The sequence below is a fragment of the Schistocerca cancellata genome, chromosome 4, assembly GCF_023864275.1.
Source record: "Schistocerca cancellata isolate TAMUIC-IGC-003103 chromosome 4, iqSchCanc2.1, whole genome shotgun sequence".
NCBI lineage: Eukaryota > Metazoa > Arthropoda > Insecta > Orthoptera > Acrididae > Schistocerca > Schistocerca cancellata.
Genome location: NC_064629.1, coordinates 928,627,071 through 928,654,091, shown reverse-complemented (window position 1 = coordinate 928,654,091; position 27,021 = coordinate 928,627,071). Strand labels below are relative to the sequence as shown.

Genomic DNA, 27,021 nt, shown 5'->3' with positions numbered 1-27,021 from the left:
TTATCGTGGTGATCATTTCTCCCTATGTAGGTCGGTGTCAACAAAATATTTTCGCATTCAGAGCAGAAAGTTGGCGACTGGAATTTCGTGAGAAGATTCCTTCACAACGAGAAACACCTTTCTTTTAATGATATCCACCCCAAATCCTGTATCATTTCAGTGACACACACTCCCATATTTCGAGAATACAAAACATGCTGCCCTTTGTTGAACTTTTTTGATGCACTCCGTTAGTCCCATCTGGTAAGGCTCCCACACCGCGCAGCAGTATACTAAAAGAGGACGGAATAGTGTAGTGTGGGCAGTCTCCTTAGTAGATCTGTTACATTTTCTAAATGTTTATGAACACATGGACCAACTGAACTGTATCAAGGATGGGTTGAAAAACTACACAGAACAATGCAGCAACTAGTCACCTATTCTATCCCATGAACAGTGCAATTAATTTTGCATCAGATTTACAGTGACAACTTTCTCTGATGATGATGATGAATGCTTACATATTGCTTTTTCAATGCCTTAATTTTAACTGTGATGTACATTATCACTGAAACTCTGTACTGAATAAAGTACAGTAGTCTGAAAGTAACACATGCAGGCCTCTACTGAAAAATCTAGCCAATTTTATCACACTTCATGCAACTCTTAGGTTTTTAATAGAGCAGCAACAACATGTCACTGAAAAATCTATACTCTGTGGTTTGAAATTGTGTGTAAAACATTGTTATTTAGTGAATGGGCACAGTTATAAAGCAAAACACCATTTTTGAGAGAGAAAAAGAAAATAATAAATTGATTTTCTCAGAACTTAAATTTTGTTTACATAATTAATTAAAAACAAAGTATGTAGCAAGTATTATGGACAGTATTGTAGTATGGGATCTTTTATGATAGAATGTTCAAATTCTTGTTCCAATAATCTGACATAATTATTTGTGGTTCAAATGTAAAAAGAGGTGGATTGAAATCTCTGCTTTCTGCAAGAAAGATGGTTGTCATAAACTGAAAAGGTTAGACAGTTTCCTGTTATTTTGTCATATGGTTTGCAGTTTTCTGGTAAAATTTTGTGGGAAGCCAGTTTCCCTCATGACTTCAAGGTTCAGTGCACAAATGCCCCATATGACAGCTGTTTGTCAGGTAAATCAACATCCAACATGTTTTGCTGTAGTCCACCACATGAATTCACTCCTATGAAATGTGTGATCATTTATCATATGAGGTTATCTCACTTAGGAGTTTTTGTCATTCCCATAGTAATAATATAGCAGTTTCCAATTCTCAAGTGTTGGACAGAGGTGTGTAAAAATCTTTCTGTAAGAAGAGCTTAACACTTTCTAGATAATTCCTTGAGAAATGTGTTCATTGGTGTCAATAATATATACAGCTTTACACCATATTTGTTTAGTTTTATGCCATGCAACCCTTGAAATAAAGTCACAAATTTACTCACACTTTAATTCTTTGTAATATTCTGAGACCATAACAGAAAGTAGCACATACAGTTTTCATACAGTGAGTCATAGACAGTTTCTCCTATTTCATGTCAAATTTTTTTATGGATGTTTCTGAGAATAGATACAAACCTGTAATGGTTCATGACATTTGGACAGACACCAGTTGCTCTCATATACACAGTATCAACCTGTCATATATGGACCATAATTTGTATTCCACTAGAACACGTGTAGATGAATGGAACTTAATGCTTTGTAACTTTCTTACACTCTGTTTGGCATACAGATTTGTTTGCGCCTTGACATGTTTAATCACAGAACACATAATATAGTACAGAAAAATGTACAGATGAGCTGTTCTAACCTGAGTCAATGAAAATGCTCTCGCCGCACTGTCTTACAGAGACATCAATATCTGATACATTGTCAACTTTTATCCAGGCTTTTTTAAAATTAATTTAGTCTAAAGTTCCTGACTTTGGTTTTCTACACTTGTGAAGTGTAAAACTTATGGAAATAATGCCACTGTTTGCATCAGAAGCTTGATTTTATTACATTAATAAAAATGATATTTATAAATAACATAACTTCAGAATTATGTACTCTAAGCTCTTTCAAAAATAGGAAAAATTACTTTCCTCAAAATCCTGAGAGCAGTTTCATTCCTAATCAAAGCATCCATCACTACACTACTGATCCTGTACATTACAAACATGCCACTCCACAAAAAGTATAAAAAATGTAGCTACATTTCCAGTATGTCCACAAGTGTTTAAATACGGTGTCCACAATATAGCCCAGACAAGTGGGAACCGTAACACTAACAAGAAACTCATAAAATTAAAGGCAACATACTTTTAGACAGGTCAACATACCTGTTATTTTACAGCATCAGCCCCAGAGTGTTTAATCAGAATGGTCAAATGGGGATTAAACCTCACTTTTTCCAAATAAAAGGCCAGTGTCTACCACTTAATCACTTTGCAAGAGTATTTTAAAATTTATACTAAACAAACAGTCCCACATTTGCTCTTATATCCCCAAATGTAATTTTGCAGGAAATATGTTTTGACATATATATATAAAGCTTATACTTATTTGTTGAGTGTAATCCAATACTGAACTACATCTAAAGCATCAATGCTCCCATTTAAAAATGGAATAGTTAAAAATGGAACTTTCAATTAATAGTTAACATCACAGTCTTTTATTGTCTGAAAATATACTCTGTGGTGTGAAGAAGAAATTAAGTTTTTAACACAAAATATTTACACAACTCAAAAATAAAAGCTGTAAATGTAATACAAATAAAAAGCACACTGGCATAATCTCTAAATAAAAGACACATTTATGTTTTTGTTATAATGGTAACAATGAATTTCAATATTTTAAGTAACAACTAAGTTTATAAGTTTTTTGCAAAACATAAAATTACACAATATGGAATGCAATTCTAAGAGTTATTTCATTTGGTGTCTCCTGTTGTAAATTTTCCAGTCTCAGATGTTATCTAGCCCCAAAGCCAAGCTTATCTGCTGGAGGTAATGACTCTTGAGTGGCAGAAAGTACATTCTGTCAGCATCAACAGCATCACACTGTGAATAAATACAAACAGATTTCAAATATATTACAAACGCACACCATTGATAATCATCTTCATAAATAATGTGCAGTGAATCTCAAACAGAAAGGGTAAGGGTTTGTGTAACATCCTGTCAACAAAAACGTTATGTCTGGTTTAATTCTTATTTAAGAAACAGAATGCAGAAATGTTTTCAAATGTAGATTAAAGAGTTTTCTCCTTAGAGAAAATTGTATACCATACAGGAATTCTTGAGTAGAAGTAATTAGCTATTACAAAATAAATAAAAAAGGAACTTATAAAAGGCCAACATATAGCCATACAAATATTTTTCTAGTTTTTTTATAAGTCTTATATATTTGTTCTGTTGATACATTTCAGATAACAACATTTATCATGAATTTGATCTATGGAACAACTAACTAACTATAGATGGAACAAAAGATCAGATATGATGACATTGGGAAGACAATGGCTTCTACATCTACGCCAATACTCTGCTAGCAACCTGATGGTGTGAGGCAGAGGGAACTCTGCTGCCACCAACTGATTTCCCTTTTGTTGTTTCATTTGTGAACGATGTGTGGGAAGCCTCTGTATTAGCTCTAACTTCTTGAATTTTCTCATTTTTATCATTTCATGTGATGTATGTGGAAGGAAGTAATGTGTTGTCTGACTCTTACCGAAAAGTACTCTCTCAAAACTTCAACAGTAAACTTCTCCATGATGTACAATGCCTCTCTTGTAATGTCTGCCAGCAGAGTCTGCTGAGCATCTCTGTAATGACCTCACATCAACGAAATAAGCCAGTGGCCAAACATCCTGCACTTCTTTGAAGGACTCTCTCTCTCTCTCTCTCTCTCTCTCTCTCTCTCTCTCTCGTACCTGGTAAAGGTCCCAGACTGGTGAAAAGTACTCAAGAATTGGTTGAAAAAGTGCCTCGGAAGCCACTTCTTTCATTTCTTTCATGGATGAATTATATTTTTCCTATGAATCTCAGTCTGCCATCTAATTTTCCTATTGTTTGCTTTATATGGTCATTCCACTTCAGGTCGTCCTGGATAGTTATCCTAGATATTTTACAGTAGATAATGTTTCCAGCAATTTCTCCTCCATAGTGTAGTTGTACAGTTGTGAATTTCTATTCCTACGTATGTGCAACATGTTACAATGGTCAACTGAGAGAGCCTGCATCATTCATCAGTCCACTGTAGGTCATTCTGCAAATCGATATTGTCTTTAGGCATTGCTCTGTGATTTAAGAAATTCATTGCACATGTAATATAAGTCATGGAAATTTACTTTGAAACTAAGGCTTTTCACAGCACCATTTGCAATATTTCTCCACGACCTGTTAGAAATAGCTTCACTTCAGTAGTTGCCAGAGAGCGCCAGAAAGCGCGTTACTGTCCATGGGCAGCTAAGATGACTTAGGAAGCACATATGTTCGTACATATACAGCATTAAGAGATCTTATGTGATGTCATAAAAGAAACAGGATACTACAAGACCATCAGAATATCATACTTACATGGAACATTCATATGCCCAGATTCATAATGAAGTAGGTCCCAACCTGATATTAAGATTTCAGTGTGGTTTTTGAGATGCAAATTTTCTTGGAGCACCAGTACTGTATTATCTCATGTTTGGTTCTTTATTATGGCATAATACCATACATTCCAGAAGATGAAAATGTGCACTTGAAATTCAGTGAACAGTTGAAACTAGCCAATAGTGCAGAATGAAACACTTCATTTCTAATAAATTGACTGCCTCTGGGAAAAGATATATAAAAATATAAATAAAATCAAATCAGAAAACTGAAACTTCCGTAATTATGTGAATGCATTTTAATTCACTTGATAGCTTCCAACCACAAAAATCCACTTAGTTTTCATCTGATGTGAAGTGTAAATGAAGAGAAAACAGCAAACTCACTAAACATAAACACGGCTTACGTGGAGACTAACCCTCTCCCCACTACAACCCAGACTGCTATGTGCATGCGGCAGTCTGGCAGTTTGCACGCCAGAAAATTTTTTCCGGATAGCATCTGGCTGCTTGTTGCTACTACTGATGCTAACAGCCACATGTCAAGTAGCCGGAAGTGAGAGAAGGTACTGCCCATACACAACCCAATGGCACATGTGCGTGAGCCGGTGGGCAACTGCTCAAATGAAATGCAAACAGTTGCGACGTCGTGCTCACCAGCAGCAGTTTATACTTATGAAGTATTCCATAGTCTTCATACTAAAATTATGAAAATTTAACCTAAGTCTAAAACAATTAAAAATTCCCAGGATTTTAAAATATTCCCAGGTTTTTCTCGGTTTTCTCCTGGACGAAAAAATTTCCAGAATTTTCCTGGAGCATATACACCATGCTACAGCACTATGGATCTCAAGAAGGAACAGAGCATGCAGAGTTTCACAAGATCTCTGTTTGGGGAATCCATGTTGATTTCTTGATGATGGATTTTTTTTCTAGAAAAAAGTCATAATTTCTGACCATAAAACATTCACAAAATGTTTGTTGTTGTTGTTATGGTCTTCAGTCCATGGACTGCTTTGACGCAGCTCTCCAAGCTACCCTATCCTGTTCAAGCTGCTTCATCTCTGAGTAACTACTGCAACATACATCCTTCTGGATAGTGTATTCAAACCTTGGTCTCCCTCTATGATTTTTACCCTCCACACTTCCCTCCAATACTACACACATCAAAAAAAGCTTTGCATCACCCTGGTTCCCAGAACTCGGGAAGATAGACGTTGACTGTGGATATTGTATCACAGACACAGTCCCTTTGAATGTTCAGAGATGTCACTAACACCCCCCCCCCCCCTCCACCAAAGATGTAAACAACCATGCATGTGCAGTGCCTATTAGATGGAGGGGGTCCGACAGCCGATCAGATCCAGTCATTCCACCAGGAAAGAGGCACACGGCTCAACCATGCCTAGACTGTCAACACCACGGTTCGATTGTGTGCGCATTGGTACTTTGTGCCAGGAAGGGTTCTCAACAAGGGAAGTGTCCAGGTGTCTCGGAGGAACCAAAGCGATGTTTCTCGGACATTGAGGAGATACAGAGAGAAAGGAACTGTTGATGACATGCCTCACTCAGGTGCCCAAGGGCTACTACTGCAGTGGATGACCGCTGCCTGACCTTCGATGCTTGAGTCCACCCAGATTAATTCACATTCAGAAACCATACCGACCTTGCTATATATTATCAATTTATTTTTGCTATATATTATCGAATTCTTTACTGGAATAAATACACCGCCACCACTGGTGACTAACCTTTTCTCATGATAAATATTCCAATCTGAACTAAGGATTTTGTTGCTCTCCATTTTTGCTTTCAACCAACTTCCTGTTCCTAATACTATCTGGACATTATAGTCTTCGCAGGTGATACTAATTCTAGGACCTTTCCTTGGATGCTCCTGCAGTTTACTAATGTCATTAACTTTTCTGTAACTGTTCTGTGAGCACTAGGATTCTCTGAAAATATTGTGGCTGATGTATCTTTGATTTTGGTAGGAAATTCATCTCTGAACCCAAGGGAGGATTCCGTTTCAGAGAAATCATCACGGCATTTGCCTAAACTTATCAAGGAAAACTACAGAAAACGTGAAAAAGAACAACTGGATGTGGATTTCTGCTCACTCCTCCCACAAATGCAGCACCACACTTGGTAAGACTACACAATGTTCCTGAAGAATTTCAGTGCTTACTCCTCAACTTGGATACTGTGTAAAAGAACCACAGGAATCAACCTCACACACATTCTTTACTCACTGGGACAATAAAAGAATAAATTTTAGCTGAAAATTCATAACCATCTGAACAAAGTAACACCTCAACAGCAAAAACTTCACGAAACTGTGGTCTGCTTCACCTATGAAATTTACGGTCGTTTTTATAGTTTTTGTCTGAATTTGCAGTTACTGTGATAAATGAAACAAGAATTGCTGTATGTGCTTTTAAAGTGTTTGTATATTTACAGTACTACTACACACACAGAAAATCTCCCCACACTGTGGCCCGCCTGGAGTGAGTAGTGGTACCTACTTGAGCGGCAGTTATGGGTGAAGGACAGGGAGGAGGAGGAGGAGGAGGAGGAATTCTCCTGAAAGCACAATACACATCTACTAAAGCTTAATACAAAATGTACAATGAAATGTTGGAATGGTCAATTCTCTGCACAAATTGCTGTGATTATTCACAATTCACTTGATGGTATAGTAAAATTAAGCAAGTTTTAAAATGTTATGTAATTATATTAATTTGTAACACTGTGATACTTACTGAGGCTTTATAAGCTGGTGATGTCTCCTCTTGCTGAGAATTTTCTGATGCAATCCATGGTTTTTTACGGAAACTAGAATGGATTGGAAACAAATGGCCTTCTGTGCTGAACAAGTAGTGATTTGAATGTTTATTTACATGGTTATCTGTATCAAATAGCTGTAAAAAGAAGTAAACATTATTTTCTTTAACAGTTGCATGTTCTAATAATAATAATAATAATAATAATAATAATAATAGTAATAACAAACAACAGTGCCTATCCAAGCAGGAAGGATAATGAAAGCAGCACTGTGCCTTCTAGTACTTCAGAAAGGAATAGAAGGATTTATTCTGGCACTCAAAGTGCAAGAAAAATTGATGCAAAGCATATCAGCTTCTAGTCCATATTATTCTCTTCCCAAGAGAAGGGGGCAATGGTGGTGGTGGTGGTGGTGGTGGTGACACAGCATAAAGGAGCAAAGATGTTAGTGGGCATACTGCACTTTGAGCAGTTCCAAGATGCACCATCATCCTTCCAGGCACACATCTTGTTTGACCGAGCACCCCATTGAAATTTAAGAAGATCAAATGCTGTTACTGAAATGAAGATGACAAATAGTGTACCCAGAATCTGAGATAGAACTTATGGAAGGAGATAGATGCACAAATTTAAGGACCAATTTTTATAAAATAAAATGCACACTCATTGAAAAACTGTTTATTAATCACCAAAGATATTAATGCTACCGCGTCAGTACAATGTACTTAACTGGGAGAGTACAATTTGAATGGGATTTGTGTGTATCATTTTGGTATGAGGCAGGTAAAATTTAGATACATACAAATACTTTCTTCATTCTAATTTTTAGTAGTTTTTAACATTGACAGATAATACAGGGAACTACATTGCAACATGGAAAGTACAAAACTACTTGAAACTTATTGTCTGGGTACACGGGCTACTATTCAATATCCGTAACTTGTTCTAGCTTTCTTCAAACTGATAACCCTGACTGTATGTGCTGCTGAAGATAACAATCACCTTCAAATATTTTTTAAGTATCAACTATAAAACAATGGCTGCCAATTATGAGGTAATTCACACAAAATGAGATTTTATGTAAAGCCAGAAATGAAAACCCTCATGGCACATACATGGAATATACAAGTTGTGGATGGCATAGGGAAGTACAGTAAATCATGTAGGTGTGATCAAACAGAATCTTCATTTCCATATTGAAAATAAAACAAAGTTTCTACAAACACTTTGATGTATAATAATGTTACAGGCACGTAACAGATACTGAATCAGTAACTGCAGTAAAAAAATGTTTAAAGACTTTATGAAAGGTTTTTGAACATAATTGTTAACAAACTGGATAACAGGTTTTTTTTGCTTGCACACAATGAGAGGTTTTGTGGGTCTGTCTTTATCCCCAGTGGTGGGATGAGGATGATGTGTTTAAAGGGACTGGACTACTGGATTATCAGTCCCTCCTTATGAGAGAAACACTGAAGAGGTAAAAAGTGGTAAAAAATGAGGCCTTGGCTGCTCAAACCATATAAGGAAGTCAAAGAGTTTAAAAAGGGCATTACAGTGGTTGTAACACGACAGGTAAAAGAAAATACAGATAACCCGGACAGCATCTTGTACAAGAGGGTCTAAGGGTACAACAAGGTGATGGGGGAAGAAACTAACATGAGGTAGTAGCTTCAGGGGGGAAGGTGGTACCCGCCACAGAGGGAGGCCCTTCCCACCACAACCACCCCTAATACTGGAAGAGGAGGAGTATTATACACTCCTGGAAATTGAAATAAGAACACCGTGAATTCATTGTCCCAGGAAGGGGAAACTTTATTGACACATTCCTGGGGTCAGATACATCACATGATCACACTGACAGAACCACAGGCACATAGACACAGGCAACAGAGCATGCACAATGTCGGCACTAGTACAGTGTATATCCACCTTTCGCAGCAATGCAGGCTGCTATTCTCCCATGGAGACGATCGTACAGATGCTGGATGTAGTCCTGTGGAATGGCTTGCCATGCCATTTCCACCTGGCGCCTCAGTTGGACCAGCGTTCGTGCTGGACGTGCAGACCGCGTGAGACGACGCTTCATCCAGTCCCAAACATGCTCAATGGGGGACAGATCCGGAGATCTTGCTGGCCAGGGTAGTTGACTTACACCTTCTAGAGCACGTTGGGTGGCACGGGATACATGCGGACGTGCATTGTCCTGTTGGTACAGCAAGTTCCCTTGCCGGTCTAGGAATGGTAGAACGATGGGTTTGATGACGGTTTGGATGTACCGTGCACTATTCAGTGTCCCCTCGACGATCACCAGTGGTGTACGGCCAGTGTAGGAGATCGCTCCCCACACCATGATGCCGGGTGTTGGCCCTGTGTGCCTCGGTCGTATGCAGTCCTGATTGTGGCGCTCACCTGCACGGCGCCAAACACGCATACGACCATCATTGGCACCAAGGCAGAAGCGACTCTCATCACTGAAGATGACACGTCTCCATTTGTCCCTCCATTCACGCCTGTCGCGACACCACTGGAGGCGGGCTGCACGATGTTGGGGCGTGAGCGGAAGACGGCCTAACGGTGTGCGGGACCGTAGCCCAGCTTCATGGAGACGGTTGCGAATGGTCCTCGCCGATACCCCAGGAGCAACAGTGTCCCTAATTTGCTGGGAAGTGGCGGTGCGGTCCCCTACAGCACTGCGTAGGATCCTACGGTCTTGGCGTGCATCCGTGCGTCGCTGCGGTCCGGTCCCAGGTCGACGGGCACGTGCACCTTCCGCCGACCACTGGCGACAACATCGATGTACTGTGGAGACCTCACGCCCCACGTGTTGAGCAATTCGGCGGTACGTCCACCCGGCCTCCCGCATGCCCACTATACGCCCTCGCTCAAAGTCCATCAACTGCACATACGGTTCACGTCCACGCTGTCGCGGCATGCTACCAGTGTTAAAGACTGCGATAGAGCTCCATATGCCACGGCAAACTGGCTGACACTGACGGCGGCGGTGCACAAATGCTGCGCAGCTAGCGCCATTCGGCGGCCAACACCGCGGTTCCTGGTGTGTCCGCTGTGCCGTGTGTGTGATCATTGCTTGTACAGCCCTCTCGCAGTGTCCGGAGCAAGTATGGTGGGTCTGACACACCGGTGTCAATGTGTTCTTTTTTCCATTTCCAGGAGTGTAGGTTAGAGTAAAATCTGCTCGAGCTCAGGAAATGCAACACTTTGCTAGTGGCTGTCACATCATCCCCAAGCATCTGAGGTAGTGAGGTATGCAAGCTGAGAGCATGTCGCAAATCGGCCAGCAAGGTGCACTCAACAAGAACATGTGCTACTGTCAGTAGACTACCGCAGCTGCGGTTAGGAGGATCCTTCTGACCCAGAAGGAACTCATGGGCGAGTCTCATGTGGCCAATGCATACCTGGTACAACACAATGGCATCTTTCCGAGAGGCCTGGAAAAATTTATGCCACACCTCAGTGGACCCTTTAATCGCTCTCAACTTGTTTGGGGTTATAGTAGCATGCCATTCCAATTCCCAGAGCGTCAAAACATTCTGTCAAAGTTGTAATCTGAAGTCAGTGCCCGGTATCCCAAGATACAGTTGATATCTCCTGTAGTTGCATCTTTAGCTAGACAATCGGAGAGTTCATTTCCTGGAATGACTATGTGGCTCAGTGTCCAGATGAAGGTTACTGTCTTTCCAGAGCTGTAGAGGTCAGCCCGTAGGGCTCAGATGTTGGCAACAAGGAAAGCACAGGGTTATGACTTTTAAGCAACTCGTGATGGAATCACTGCAGACAGGAAAATTCGTTGTGGCCTGGGATTTGACATACCGCAAAGCCTGAAAGATGGCAACCAACTCTACAATGTATACACTGCAGGCACTGGACTGAGAGTGCTTCTCATGTCCCCTAGGATATGCAAAAGCATAACTGACCATGTCGTTGACTTTTGCTCTGTCTGTGTAGATGCATACGGAACTAGAATAATTGTGGAGGATTGAATGAAATGGGTGACTGAGAAGGGTAGGATCAGCATCCCAGCATCCTTCTTAGGGCCATCAAAGAGGTCCATCAGTATCACAGGACAAGGTGTCAAGAGGCAACTCCAGGAACACAGACTAACGGAGGCTGTTGGAGGTCCTTGGGGGGGGGGGGGGGGGGTACCGGAGAGAGAGGAAATTCTGGATAAAAATGGGTAAACTGCCCCGGAAACCCCATTCACGCAGTGCGCACTGCAAATTCATGAACCAGGTGATCTGTTGTGGACTGGAAAGCCCAAAAGCCACTTTGGAATCTTGATATATACCCTCCGGCTTCAAGGCACCAACAAGGATGGCGGATGACCATTTGTTCGAATAGCTTACACAGCCCGTTCAACAGAGAGATTGGCCGGCAGTTAGTTAAAATACGTGGGTCCTTTCCCAGTTTCAGGACAGGAATAACAATACCTTCCCACCTTTGCGAGGGAAATATTCCCTTCCACCAGATGCGATTAAAATGCCTGAGGATGTGTTTCACGCTGTCAGCACCAAGATGTTTGAACATTTGGTTGTAGATTTTGTCAGGCTGTGGGGCTGTATCTCAACCCACTGCCAAAGCACGTTGAAGCTCCCATTGATTAAAAGGGACATTATATGATAGAGAGCTGTGTGTGGGTTTCCGTGTCAGGAAATGAGGATGGAAATTACTGCAAGTGGACACTTCAATGAATCGGTGCAGATGTTACCATTGACAAGGATGCCGGGGACCACCATAGGTGGCGGATGGCCGCAAATGTCGCAGAGTTTATTCCATACTTGGGATGAGGGGGTGTGGGACTGCCTAGATGATACCTATTCCTCCTAACACTACTCCTTCCTTTTCTTTATTAAAATTGTGTCTTCGCCCAGAGCCTCTTCAAAGATATTAAATTATCCATAGAAGGATGCTGCTTGTGCTGTTGAAGTGCCCTGTAGTGTTCCCTGATAGCTGTGGCTATGCCTTCAGACCACCATCGCACCAGCATGAGCCTGAAGAGTAAGGTATCGCGGCTGCTGCACATGAGTAATAGTATCAATAGCATCCTGTACCAATTTGTCAATATCTGTACATGACTGGTTGCAGAAGTGACTGAAGGACAAAGCTTGCCACTCACCTTTCTTCAGCAACCAACATAGAGCATGTTCTGTGTGTCAGAGTGGAGAGGGAGATAATAATAGGAAAATGGTGGTTGTCACACAGATAGCCACAGACATGCCACTAAATGAGGTGTAAGATACCCAGGCTACAAACTGCGTGATCAATAGCTGAAAATGTTTTTTATTTATTTATTTATTTATTTATTGTTGCGTGGGACCAAATTAAGGAGAAGTCTCCATGGTCATGGAATGAGTCAATACATGAAATTGTAACACGATATTAGAAACATAAAATGAAATATAAAAAAAAACATATTCAGGTGACAAGTCGTAAGTTTAAATAAAGAAAATCAACAATGTAACACTGGAATTTGCTTAATTTTTTAGCTCTTCCAGGAGCTCCTCGATAGAATAGAAGGAGTGAGCCATGAGGAAACTCTTCAGTTTAACTTAAAAGAGTTTGGGCTACTGCTAAGATTTTTGAGTTCCTGTGGTAGCTTATTGAAAATGGATGCAGCAGAATACTGCACTCCTTTCTGCACAGGAGTCAAGGAAGTGCATTCCACATGCAGATTGGATTTCTGCCTAGTATTAACTGAGTGAAAGCTGCTAACTCTTTGGAATAGGCTAATATTGCTAACAACAAACGACATTAAAGGAAATATATACTGAGAGGGCAATGTCAGAATTCCCAGACTATTGAATAGGGGTCAACAAGAGGGTCTCGAACTTACACCACATATAGCTCGAACAGCCCATTTTTGAGCCAAAAATACCCTTTTTGAATCAGAAGAATTACCTCAAAAAATAATACCATATGACGTAAGCGTATGAAAATATGCAAAGTAGACTACTTTTCTTGTTGAAGTGTCACTTATTTCAGATACTGTTCTAATGGTAAATAAAGCAGCATTTAGTTTCTGAACAAGATCCTGAACATGGGCTATCCAAATGCATAGGAACTTGAACTGTTCCGTCTCGCTTATAATATGCCCATTCTGTCTGATCAAAATATCGGTTCTTGTTGAATTGTGAGTTAGAAACTGTAAAAACTGAGTCTTACTGTGATTTAGCATCAAATTATTTTCCACAAGCCACGAACTTACTTCATGAACTACATTATTTGATACTGTTTCAATATTACACACAAGATCCTTCACTACCAAGCTGGTGTTATCAGCAAACAGAAATATTTTTCAATCACCTGTAATACTAGAAGGCATATCATTTATATAAATAAGAAACAGCAGTGGCCCCAGCACCGACCCTTGGGGAACGCCCCACTTAACAGTGCCCCATTGGGACTGAACATCACTACCACTCTCAATATTGCGGAGAATTACCTTCTGCTTTCTGTTCTTAAAGTAAGAGGCGAACCAATTGTAAGCTACTCCCCTTACTCCATAATGGTCCAGCTTCTGCAGTAATATTTTGTGGTCAAAACATTCAAAAGCCTTCGTTAAATCAAAGAAAACACCTAGCGTTCGCAACCTTTTATTTAATCCATCCAAAACCTCACAGAGAAAAGAGAATATAGCATTTTCAGTTGTTAAACCATTTCTAAAACCAAACTGAACATTTGACAGCAAATTACGTGAATTTAAATGCTCCAGTAACCTTGTATATACAACCTTCTCGATAACTTTAGCAAACACCGATGGCATAGAAATAGATCTAAAATTGTCAACATTATCAATGTCTCCCTTTTTATAAAGTGGCTTCACTACCGAGTACTTTAATCGGTCAGGAAACCGACCACTCCTAAAGGAAAAGTTACAGATATGGCTAAGTACTGAGCTAACATACATAGAACAATACTTCAGTATTCTGCTAGATACCCCGTCATATCCATGACAGTTCTTTAGTGATTTAACTATTAACTCAATCTCGCTCTTGTCAGTATCATGGAGGAGCATTTCAGGTAACAGTCTCGGAACACTTTTTTCTAAGAGCGCTATATGATTCCCTGTTGGGACTAGGTTTCTATTTAGTTCACCTGCTATGTTCAGAACGTGATTATTAAATACTGTACATATATGCGACTTATCAGTAACACGGACATTCCCACTACGCACTGATTCTATATCCTCGACCTGTCTCTGCAGACCAGCATCTTCCTTTACGACTGACCATATGGTTTTAATTTTATCATGAGACTTAGCTATTATATTTGCATACCACATACTTTTTGCCTTCCTAATAACATTTTTAAGCATCTTACAATACTGTTTGTAATGGGATGCTGCATTTAGATTTTGACTGTTTCTAACGTTTTGATATAACTGCCACTTTGTTCTACAAGATATTCTTATCCCTCTAGTCAGCCACCCAGGCTGCCTGTTTGTGCTAGTACCCTGTTTTGAACGTTCTAACGGAAAGCAACTTTCAAAGAGCACGAGAAAAGTCTTGAGAAAAGCATTACATTTATCGTCTACTGTATCAGCGCTATAAACATCTTGCCACTCTTGTTCCTTGATAAGGTTTACAAAAGTCTCTACAGCAACTGGATCAGCTTTCCTAAACAGCTGATGACTATATTTAACATGTGTTGCAACACAAAAATCTTTTAGGGTTAAAATTTGTGCATCATGATCTGAAAGGCCATTCACCTTTTTGCTAACAGAATGCCCTTCTAGTAATGAGGAATGAACAAAAATGTTGTCTGTGGTTGTTCTACTGTTCCCTTGCACTCTCGTTGGAAAGAATACGGTTTGCATAATATTATATGAATTAAGGAGGTCTACCAGCATCCTCTTCCTTGCACAATCACTTATACAATTAATATTGAAGTCACCACATATAACTAACTTTTTGTATTTCCTATAAAGTGTACCAAGAACCTCCTCTAGCTTTAGCAAAAATGTTGTGAAATTGGAGTCTGGGGATCTATAAATAACAACAGTTTGAAGTTTAGCTCCAGTAAATTTAACCACACCTGCACAACATTCAAACACCTTTTCAGTGCAGTACTTTGAAACATCAATTGACTCAAATGGGATGCCGTTTTTCACATACATGGCTACTCCCCCACACCGCAAAGAGCTCCTCGAAAAGTTGCCAGCCAATCTGTATCCTAGTAAAGGAAGCCTCTGAATTATCTCCTTATTTAAGAAGGGTTCAGATATACCAATAATTTCGGAGTCAACATCTATAAGCAGTTCACTAACTTTATATCTAATACCTTGTATATTTTGATGAAATATACTAATTCCCTCATTACTCGGATATCTAAGCTTTGTCAAAAGTGGTTCCTTTGTTAGAGAGACTTCCCTTAAGCAGGAATACCTATCAGCTGACTTCAATCTAAAAAAGGTGCAGCTCTAACACCCACTACTGCAGGAATTTTCCCATGAGTGATCCCACCAACCCCACCTATGCTGTCACCTATAAGCTTTGCCAACCTCCCCTTCCCATACCTGTTGAGGTGCAGGCCGTGTCTAGTGAAACCCATCCTGCTGATAGACTCCACCGACACCACTGAAATGTGACCCATGCTTTCTGTCATCAGCGCACCCCCAAGTCTCATGTTATTACGCCTGACAGCTGTATTGCGATGAGGCCGATCGTGACGCTGAAACAGTTCCACGAAATGCACATTCGTGTTGCCAGTCTGAGTGGCTACCTTTTCCAGGTCACTATCTATGTCATACTCCCCATCCCTATCAATACTATTACCAGCCCCACCCATAATCACTAGCTGATCCTCTTTAGTAAAATCCCTACATAACCCCCCTATGTTAACAGTCACCTGAGCCAATCCTGCATTAGGCTTCACAATGCTGGTGGCCTGGTACTCACTCCCCAACACTTCCTGCAACTGCTGGCCTACACCTCTGCCATGAGAACTACCTAACAGCAGAACCTTCTTCTTTCTCTTAGACTTTGCAACTATCCTAGCCACCGTAACTGCTGAGGTCTGCTGCATACTTCCTACATCTACAGCTACTAGAGATTCCTCTCCACTAGACTCTGACAGTTGGTCAAATCTATTACAAACACCAATAGTAAAACTATCTGAAAATCTTCTTCTCCTAGCAGATCTCTTGCCAACAGCCAGCTCCCATTCCCCAACCCCCTTCTCCCTCCTCATCCTATCTAGCTCCTCATGTGCGTTTTTCAACTGCACCTGAAGGGCACAGATCTTACGCTCCTGCTCCTCTATCAACTTACTCTTGCTACATAACCTGCAGTTCCAGGAGAGGATCTCACCAGAATGCCCACTGGCTTCCCCACTGCATTCCCCCCAGTGAAAATACTTCGAACAAGTCTCACACCGCAATCCACTACTCACGAACCTACGGCAAAGCCCACACTTCTCACTCGTGGTAAAATTTTACTTTTTCTAAGTTCCGCTACTACAATAAGAAGATGTTAAAAACCTGACTACAATAATCACAAACTTACTCTACAAGGGAAGTAACTACTATTATTAACAGTATTAATAAACAACAAATGTGAATATAACAAAAGACTACTACAGAAAGAGAATCAAACGTCTAATGACACAGTAACGAAGCTGAAAACAGTTCCCAAAACGTTCTTCTGAAATTATTTCAGCAGAAAACACAAAAAACACCGGTTGAAGACTACTAAAGTTCCTAAATAAACCACTATATGCAAACAATTAATTAGTACTTAGCTTTCGATGCGCCACTACAGCTGCAACTGGTCAGTGCGGAAAATGTTCTGTGGGTCACACCAATATGGGTTGTAGTTCGAAAGTTGAGTAGACAGACGTTCAATTCTAAACAAGGTGTTCTAGTACTTGGTCTCTGTGAGACATAGTGCTGCTGGCCCACAGATAATTATGGGCATTAGTCCCCCAATAAGAGGAAGGGGACAGGGAGCCATGCCACTAACTATTGGAAAGTGTCTGTGGGTAAATAAACATTACATATTGTCAACCGAACTGACAGGTAAACACTAACAGTCATGGCCTCTAGCACAGTAGTAAGGGGTAACTGCTCACTGAGAATATCAGAGCATATGGGGGCACAGATACCACCACTCAATGTTAACATGATTGATACAGTAAGTATGAAGGCTTTCACGACCGGATGACATATCTTCTGGTAAACCTTCCGGGATGTAAGGTCGTGGTCCATGAAACTCTTCAGCTCCTAACGTTTCGTCCAGAGCTGCGCTGGACATCTTCAGAGGGGTGTTTCTCCTCCGGTGAGTCAGCAAGACTCACCGGAGGAGAAACACCCCTCTGAAGATGTCCAGCGCAGCTCTGGATGAAACGTTAGGAGCTGAAGAGTTTCATGGACCACGACCTTACATCCCGGAAGGTTTACTAGAAGATATGATACAGTAAGGTTTGTAGCTTTTCTGAGCAGGGAGGTGTATTGCCGTAAACAATGTTTCCTGAAGCGCTATGCCAATTATGGAGTAAGTAGCCATTAAATTACAGATTTTGTTCAAATGGCAATAGTAGCTGTTACAGTTACAGCTCCATTGAATGAGCATTGGTGTCAGGTTTGAGAAAGTGGCAAATGGAAAAGATGGATGTGATTACTTCGCTACCAGGTCATGGTCCACGAATGCACGATCCGTCACCCATGTGCATAGGCTCGACCGCTGCAGGATTGGGGAGAGGAACATCTGAAGCCTCAGAAAGTACCTTATCTTTCTTATTCTTCTGAGACTTCAATTTCTGTGAAGATTTTACCCATTTTATCTTCCAGGAGTGAAGAGTACTGTACGTTTCTTTGGCCCGCTGCCTGTGGTTGCAAATCTTTGTCTTGCGCAGGAGTTGGGGGGGGGGGGGGGGGTGCGGCACCTTGACATGTGTCCTCATCCCTGACGCCAGAGGATGACTAGGCATCTCTAGTCGCACCAATTGTGTGTGAACCAATGAGGGAGCTGATGTTCCCTCCACCAACTGTGCGGCAGGCCCCGGAATAAGACAGGGCTAGATGTCATACGAGACCTCGTCGTCATGCGAGGTGTGGACTGTGACATGACAGTTGCTAAATTAGAGACCATATTAGGCGGATGAAGTCTTTCACACTTTTTCCTTGCATCCTGGTAAGAAAAGAGGTCACATGTTTCATACTCTCGAACTTTCTTCTCCATCTTTAAGAATGAGCACAGTGGTCAACAACGAGGATGCAGTTCCGGATAGTTGACACATTGAGGGGGTTGGTCACAAGGGCGGCCCTCATGGGATGCCTGTCCACCTAGAGGTAGCCTCATTAGAACAGCAGGATGACATTTGTCCGAACAGTCAACACTTACAACATCTCATCGGAGAAGGGAGGTAATTCCTGACATCATACCTACAAACCATGACCTTAAACTTCTTGGTAAAATGTTGTTATTGAAGCCTGGGATAAAAGCGCGTGTCCACTCCATTATCCTCAAGTTACTTCTGGATACGGTGAACAAAATGGACTCCATGTTATGCTAGATTAGTACACAGTTCACCAGTTTGTAGCATTGGGGCCCGATGGAAGATAACACCTTCAATTCTATTGAGCTTGTTATGAGGAGAAATGGTGACTGATTTATCTCCTAACTTGATACACATCTGAAGTGCCAGTGATTGGTTGGCGTGCAATGTTTTGATCAGCACAGATCCACTTTGATCATCTCTATTGCCGAAACCTTCCCCAACTGATTTACCCTTGCCTCGCTCTTGTCTTGAGGCAAGGCCAATGATGGAAACGCCATAGGATTGTAAACTTCTGTATTAAAATCACTGTTCCTGACTGATGAGATTGCTGTGTTGCCATGGTCACCACTAATCATCCACCCCGATGCCACTCACTCCGATCAGAGACTTTCCCTGTGGGCAACACCCCGCCAAGCAAAGCCCACCTGGAACAGTAGCTGTTGCCCAGAGTCCTGGTACCCCTTGGTTGACACAGGGAGATCATAGCTCAGGCATCACCAGTGCAATCCCTGTGTTGTCACCGGGAAGGTAAATGGCAACCCCACCATGGCAGGCTGGCTACTGCACTGGATTTCAGGTGTAGAGGTAGATCCACTTGATTGGTAGGTGCAAAAGATAATAGTGCACAGTGAGAGGTAATGCACCACAGTAAAGCATCCTTCCCCAAACGGCCCACAATTCAGTAAAATTTGGAAAGTGGAGGTGAAACCCGAAATGGGTTTGCATTTGAAGTTAATTCTATTACCTATCTAAATCCCTATACCACTGGGTACATGGTCAAAGACTTTTACAGCTGAATACCTTACTCTTTTCTGTGCTACACCACAATTAAGTGAACGGCAAGGTAAGTAATTTCTCTCCTAGTATCATATTTACAAATATTACTATTGTTTTCTAACTGTAACTGACTGCTGACAACGAACTTAAAAGGGAATAAATGTACTGTGACACTGTTGTTAGTATGCTGAACTGTTATAAGAAGTTCTGCAGGGAGGGACACACCACACATTATCCTAAGTAGACATTTCTGAGCAACAAACATTTTGTTTCCTCAATGACAAGTTACCCAGAAACATGCTGTCATAAGACATTAAGTGAATGAAAATAGAAGTAAATCAACTTTTTGACAGTTTCATCTCTAAAATATGTAATTATCTGTAACAGAATTGTTGCACAGCTTAGAAGTTTTGAGATCTGCAACATGGGGCTTCCAGATCACATTCTTTTCAGTATAAAGAATTTAGAATATTCTGCTTCATTTATTGATTTACTCCCATGCATTATTTCTAATGGTGTGGTCAGGCATTATGCAGTACAGAATTGCATATGCTGTGTTTTATCTAAGTTCAGTGACAGCACATTTGCAGAGATAGGGTTATTAATCTTTGAGAAAATTTTATTTGCGTTTCAAAGCATAACAGTTTCTCCATTAGGCTTGTTTCTAATACTTGCATCATTAACAAAAATAGGTATTTCACCTTCTTTTAAATCTGATGGCAGATCAATCGTATATAACAAAAACAGAAGGGGACCCAGTGTACCAGTATCTGCAATACACCTGCAGTGATTATTCCCATTATGTAGATGACAATTCAAAGGGTATATTCCCTGGGTTTCTTACTGTGACACTCTGCACCCTTTTAGTTAAATAAGATGAAAACCAAAGAGATCTATGTAATATTGTATCTTATCTAAGAGAATACTATGAGCTGCAAAATTGAATGCTTTTGACAAGTCACAGAAAATTTAGGTAGTTGTCTGCACAGATGATTGCATACCATGTGAAGCCACACTGTGCAGCTATTACTGGTGTTAAACAAAAGGTTCTGCTAGTAGGTATCCAGATCAATTAAAATAAAATGGTCTGTATTTACTTCTGGGGGAAGATGTGCTCCAGTAATAGGGTGCCTCAAAATCACACACATCCAGTTGCTTACAGAGTGAAGATGTTCATACGGTCTCAGGTACTGCCAGCATTTATTTTACTTACTTTCTGTTTTTATTGCATATGTACGTTAACAGTACCAAATGGTCATGAAGCAGTCTGCTATATTAAGCAAACAACAACAAAATACAGATAACAACAACAGTGGATAGTATGTTAAGTTCAAATTCCACATAATAGGCAGGTAATGGTAAGGTGATGCCTTCAGCAATTGTTAGGAATCATCTTTTAGGTCAGTAATATTTACCAGGGTGGTTAGAGCAATAGGAAGTGGTCAGAATATAGTTTGTACGAAGACTCACTTGCACAACAAAATTTGACAAACAGATGGTTTCAGACATGAAACACCCATTTTCAAGATTCCTACAAGAAGACAAAACCTTAGGTTAGTGACTTTAATGTGTGACCATAAACAAGGTACCTACTAATAGAATCAGTCTGGTAGAACACTTACAACTAGCAGTGAAGCCACCACTTCGAAAAAATCAGAGATTTTACAAAGAGTTTGTATGAGTCACTGCATTGACGTGTAAGGTTAAAAGTGCATAGAACATAATAAAAATTAATCTCAGCTAGTCAACAATAAAGTGCACCTCCTATTCTTGTGACTGCTTCAGAATGAAAAGATACTCCTTACTATGCATGGATGTATACTTTCTGCACTTGCTTGTTTGACTCCAGCATCCACAACTGCCCAGAGATAAAGTGACAGCATGCCCCTAGCAAGCTGCTATGTGACATTCTTTTTGTTGCTTGTGATTAGATATTGAGCCTGAAGGCCAACATATTCTTTTCACTGAGTAGACTCTGGGAGGTGGAATAAAAACTTACTAATTTTGCAGTTGTCCTGTTTATTGAGTAGTGGTTCAGGTTCTCTCTTCTTCTTGGCAGAAAATATTTCCACTTCTGTCAGGGTATAAAGTAATTTACCTTCTCTTACCCTGTGCAGGACCTTTAAACCATTTTGTGTGCCTCCACTGTTGTGGATTATATAACCAGATTTCTCACAGAGTTTCCATACTGATATCAGTAATCTTGTAATAGGTCTTTTAACACATTCTACAGTACAATTAAGACTATGTACCACATATTATATCCTGTAACTCACTTGGTAGTAGCAGGGAATGATCTAAACACAGACAATTCTTAATTGTAAAAAAGGGTTGATGCCTATGATTGTTTACAGCACTGACCATTTTACGGTATGTCAAAAACATACTATCAAATTCTTAGTGTCTTGCCTGAAAAACTTTCAAATAACAAAATTTTGCATTGCAGTATCCATTGACTTCTGAGATCTAATAAGAACAACAATGGAAAACACAGGAAAGAAATACATAGTTGTGTATATGAGGTAATGTTGGATACCTTTAAAGCTGAGTTATAATTAATTATCACAATGCAGCACTTTTTCTTAGAAGATGAGGCAACAATTGAATTATAGCACATAAATGACCTTTCACAGCCATGGAATAGTCCCTCAGCCTCTACAGAGCAACTGTTCCTTGCATAGGTCTATGAGGTTTGGTCTGTCAATGATAAAACTGTATGCTTCTAGTTAGATTTGAGCACTATGAAACTTGAAAAATTCGACTCTTTTAGTACATAGACTTACAAAGAATACAAAGAGAAACTACTCACCAAATACAAGTATTTGCATGTCTCACTAAGAAAGAAACTTTCCATCCGGTCCTCAAGACTCTTGTCTAAAACATTGTGAATGGTTGCATAACCACATTCTGTACGTGTATAATTGTTGAGACTTCGTAAGATTTCCATGCCCACATGCAAATAAAATGGATTCTTTGTTGCCTATAGATGCAAATTAAAAATTACACACTGAAATTTTCAACCAGAATAAAACACAAATCAAAGATCTAGTGAATAGCTACTCTTCATGATCATCATCACAATGCTACATCTCTTTCAGTAGCTACAGCCTATTTAAAGCAGAGCAAGAGATATTCAATAAATGAAAACACTCAGTAAATTTACAAGCCATGCAATGAAGGACTGTCAGTAACAAAAAGTGTCAGAAATATGCATGTTACTTATCTAATCTGCTGTCGTTATCTTTATGAAGCCTACACTGAACTGCCAAATGTATCCCCTGTGTATATTATACATTGTGGCAAACAATATTAAGTATGTGTAACAGATTCATTTATAAAACTTTACATAAATAATTTAATTAAATTAATACTTACAGACCTAATATAGATAAAAATAAATCACATTCACAAAAAAATAAGTATAAATTCTAATTCATGTAAGTATGTATACACAAGATCACAGAAGCATCTACCTATGAATCAATACAGCAAATTGTAATACCTGTATTTTAACTGTTGCAATATACGCGTAGTAGGCACTCAGTTGTATGTGGAAATTTGCATGAAAGTTGGCTGTTTATCAAATGATTATTAACTTATATAGTTTTTAATGTACATTTCTTAATGGAATCTGCCAAAAAAATAATCCACAGGTGTTTAATAACCTCTATGATTTGTATAAATTATTCCACTCTAGTATCTCAAGGTAAGACTACCCTAAGAGGTAGTCTACTAATCCACATAACATGCTCAAGTTTAACTCATATCTGTTATTTTAGTGCTCAATCAAAGCAAATAGTATATGTTTATATCCTTTCAGAATGCCTTCACAAACAAGCAGGGAACTTTAGAAAACAGGTGGAACGATCTATTATCCTGTCAACCTTAAGACAATATGGTATGTTCAATCATTTTCCTTGTGTGCTAATACAGCAAACAATAACAGGTGTCATACTTCAGTACTATCTCTATTAGACTCCATATACTTTGCAATCATAAATAGTATCACACTAACTGTTTTTGATACTTTAACTGTCTGGGATGATAAAGAATTTATGACATGTTGGTAGCTGGTCTTCAAACATTATTCTTAACTGTCAGGATGATGGAATAGCTATCTTGCTTGTACATTCATGAAGGTTCTTACTCTTATTACATGGTAAGCTACTATACATTTCTTCATCTTTAATTCCAATCTATTTTAAAACCAAATGCTGGTTCAAGATAATTCATGAGATTCATACAATGTACGTAGAATATGAAGTTATGAACTTGATACACTGTTTACTGAACTTTTATTGATGTTATTTAACTCGTTATTAAATATGACACACAGTATAACATGTTTATGTACTAATACTCTCACAGACAGAGACTGAAATAAACTGTGATTTTTGTTCCTTTATTTTAACAATGAAATATTGTTCTATTTATAAGTTCATGTTTATCAAAATATATTTTCATATGTCATATCCTCAAGTATAGCTCTGTAGTGAGTCAGGTTTCACACTTTGTAAATAATTAAACTTTTTGTATTCACATTAGTTATTTGTCTGTAGCTCCTTCTTCATAGCTTCCTGTGCTGTGCTTTTCAAATTTTTTGATTACTGCTGATGTCACAGACACACCTTGTATTAGTGTCAATTTATGGATGAGTAAAATCTTCGGCTTGACTTCAATATTCTTTGATTTTTTTTTTTTCAGGATGCTGTGCTTTGACCAGACAGCATTTTGCATTTTGTAATACCACTACTTTCCTGCATTTTATAATTTTGACACAGTAAAAGGATAATGGTGATTTTGATATAAATATTGTGTTTGGTCACATGACCTGTAATTAATGTTATCCTTATGCAATGCATATTTGGTGGTTGTATGATGATTGTTTTTTGTTTGTGAACTTTGAACACACTGTTTCTAAGTACGATCTTTTTCACTACATATAGGTCCTCAAGGACAGTCTGTTGTTTGATTAAAACTGGTAATGTTTCAATAAAGAAGTGACATACAATTGTGCCAAATCAAGGTTTTTGAAAGTGTGAAATAATAAATGCGTTGGTGTGTAGTCTGCAAAATCATCACTATGTGGACAGGCACTAGCTCATGCAAACGGATGACAGCCTACATTACTGAGCTCTTTACAGATGTATGCTAACAACTGTTTTGGCTTACCATCTTTGCTATATTCCTGACTTTGAAGGCTTTCTTTCTTTAATAGTCTTTTCCATATTCCTCGTGATCTAGGTAGTAAAGTAAAGGTTCATGTTTTCTGTGACACACAAAATTCTACAATTATCCCCAATGGTGTGGCTGAAGCACATGTACTTCTTAAACTAAGTCCAGATCGGCAACACTAAATAGCCACATACTCCAGGAACCACATATCCAGTAACTCCGTATTCAGCAATTGCTGGCCAAGCACTATGATGTGATCATCATTTACCACCACCCAAGAGGCTTTTTGAATCAATACTGGTTGCCACAGAGAAGGTCAATTAATTCAAGGTACATTGTGTTTGAAACCAAAATATTTTCTAAAATTCAACTACATATAAATTCAATGATAGAGAACAGTAGTTCTGTAGTACATCTTGGGGTGTGTGGTGCTCCTGTGCATTTATTTTATACACCCCCCCCCCCCCCCAACACACACACTTCCTCAACATATTTGTTTATGGACAACCAGTAATAAAGCTATGTAGTCATTAATTTCAATTTGAAACTGTACTGAAGAATTTAAATAATATAACACAAAGCACTTGTGCAAGTTAAACATTCAAAAATAATAAAAGAACTACCACAGTTCAGGAGCCCCTTTTACTGGAAAAATACCACAGAAACATCAGACTTGGACACAATATATGGTAAAAATTCAAGGAAAATCACTACAGTTTAATACCCTTTACTAAAATACCTTCACTTAAATGTTTAGTCAGTCTGAAATGGATGATACAATACCATTTAACTGAACTTTTACAAAATTTAGCAAATTTAGAAAAATGACATCCTTTTCACTTTTTTTAACGGCAAATTCATTTATCTCTTCCTCAAAATCCAGACTGTGACATGCCCAATACTATGGCTAATACACCAAGACTGACTAGTCATTCTTTATTTTCTGATGTCCATATGTAGCTCAGAAAAGGACCTTTCAGCACTATAGTTTGTTCCTGGAGTACAGTCGTAAATCTTGAATGTTATGTACACATTTGGATAATAATCACCATTTTTAACCAACATTCTACAGAGAAATTAAGGAGAGGATAACCTGTCACCATCATCTTTTGTCATTGGCAACAGACAGCTTTTAAAATGTATACATTCTTCACCAAAGTTGTACTCTATGGCAGAATTTTAAACGGCTGTAAGTTTCTCTACAGCATCATAAATATTAACGGCTTCTACTTCAGTGATATTCGAGAGAAATGAACATCTTAGGTTACATTCTCTGTAAACATTAACTCTCTTCTGTAACTCATCCTGAAGACTTTGTATAATCTTAGAATATGACATTTTCAGTTTTCTCCGGATCTCAACACAATCTGATCATCCTCCTCCTCCTCCTCCTCCTCCTCCTCCAGGGCATTTGGGTGGTTGTTCTGAGTCAGATGATCACCAAAGAAACTCTTGGGTTTAATCAGAAGTTTCCTTTATTGATTCTCAGCAGCTGAAGGAGGTGAAACTGATTCCAAATTTCTGATCTGCATAAGTTTCTCTTCAGCTGACTCCTTGTGAAGTGAAGAAGGTGTCTAAAGCTCAGCAAGAAACATGCAAGTGAGTCTCCAATATAACCCTGAATCGATGAAGAATTGGACAACACACCACACACTAGATCTTTCAGGTTACATGATTATGTGGAGAGCTTCTTGTACTGTAGCCTATGAAATTAATGGGTTCATACAAGGAAGAAATTATACAGGTGGACTGCAATTACAATAAGAGTTTAATAGCAGGTAGAAATATTTGTCAACTTTTTGTCAGTGAATTATTGAATGCCTGAATGCTGAGATACAATGCACATTAAAATTATACTTAAAAGTAACTTTGCATCCCCCCCCTCTCAAAATTCTGCTGCCCTGTGCAGTTGCACATGATGCTTGTGCCTAAATACGACCTTGAGTATAAGATTCGCTCTTTTTCATCAGCTGCAAACATAAAAGTAATGGTGGTGGTGGTGGTGGTGGTGGTGGTGGTGGTGGTGGTCATCGTGGTGATGATAGGCCAAGAGAGTCTCTTTGATTAAATGTAAAAAATATGCATTGTAAATTGCACTGCTTAGCAACAATATTGTACAACGATGCTTTGAACAATTTTTAACCATACAGGGGAATGTATCACATTTTAAGATAAGCT

The 27,021-nt window shown here is 39.4% G+C and overlaps 1 protein-coding gene across 1 annotated transcript in view; it reads right to left on the bottom strand.

Annotated features, from left to right (window-relative positions):
• Positions 1-1,385: 1,385 nt before the first annotated feature.
• The window catches only part of LOC126185117 (ER degradation-enhancing alpha-mannosidase-like protein 1), a 189,814-nt gene continuing 164,178 nt past the window's right edge, over positions 1,386-27,021 (bottom strand). Inside the window, exons 8-10 of the mRNA XM_049927935.1 lie at positions 22,478-22,648; positions 7,353-7,511; positions 1,386-3,049 (exon numbers count right to left, since the gene is read on the bottom strand). Coding sequence (XP_049783892.1) covers positions 2,954-3,049; positions 7,353-7,511; positions 22,478-22,648 — 426 coding nt within the window. The 3' untranslated portion in view covers positions 1,386-2,953. The remainder of the gene's footprint in view (positions 3,050-7,352; positions 7,512-22,477; positions 22,649-27,021) is intronic.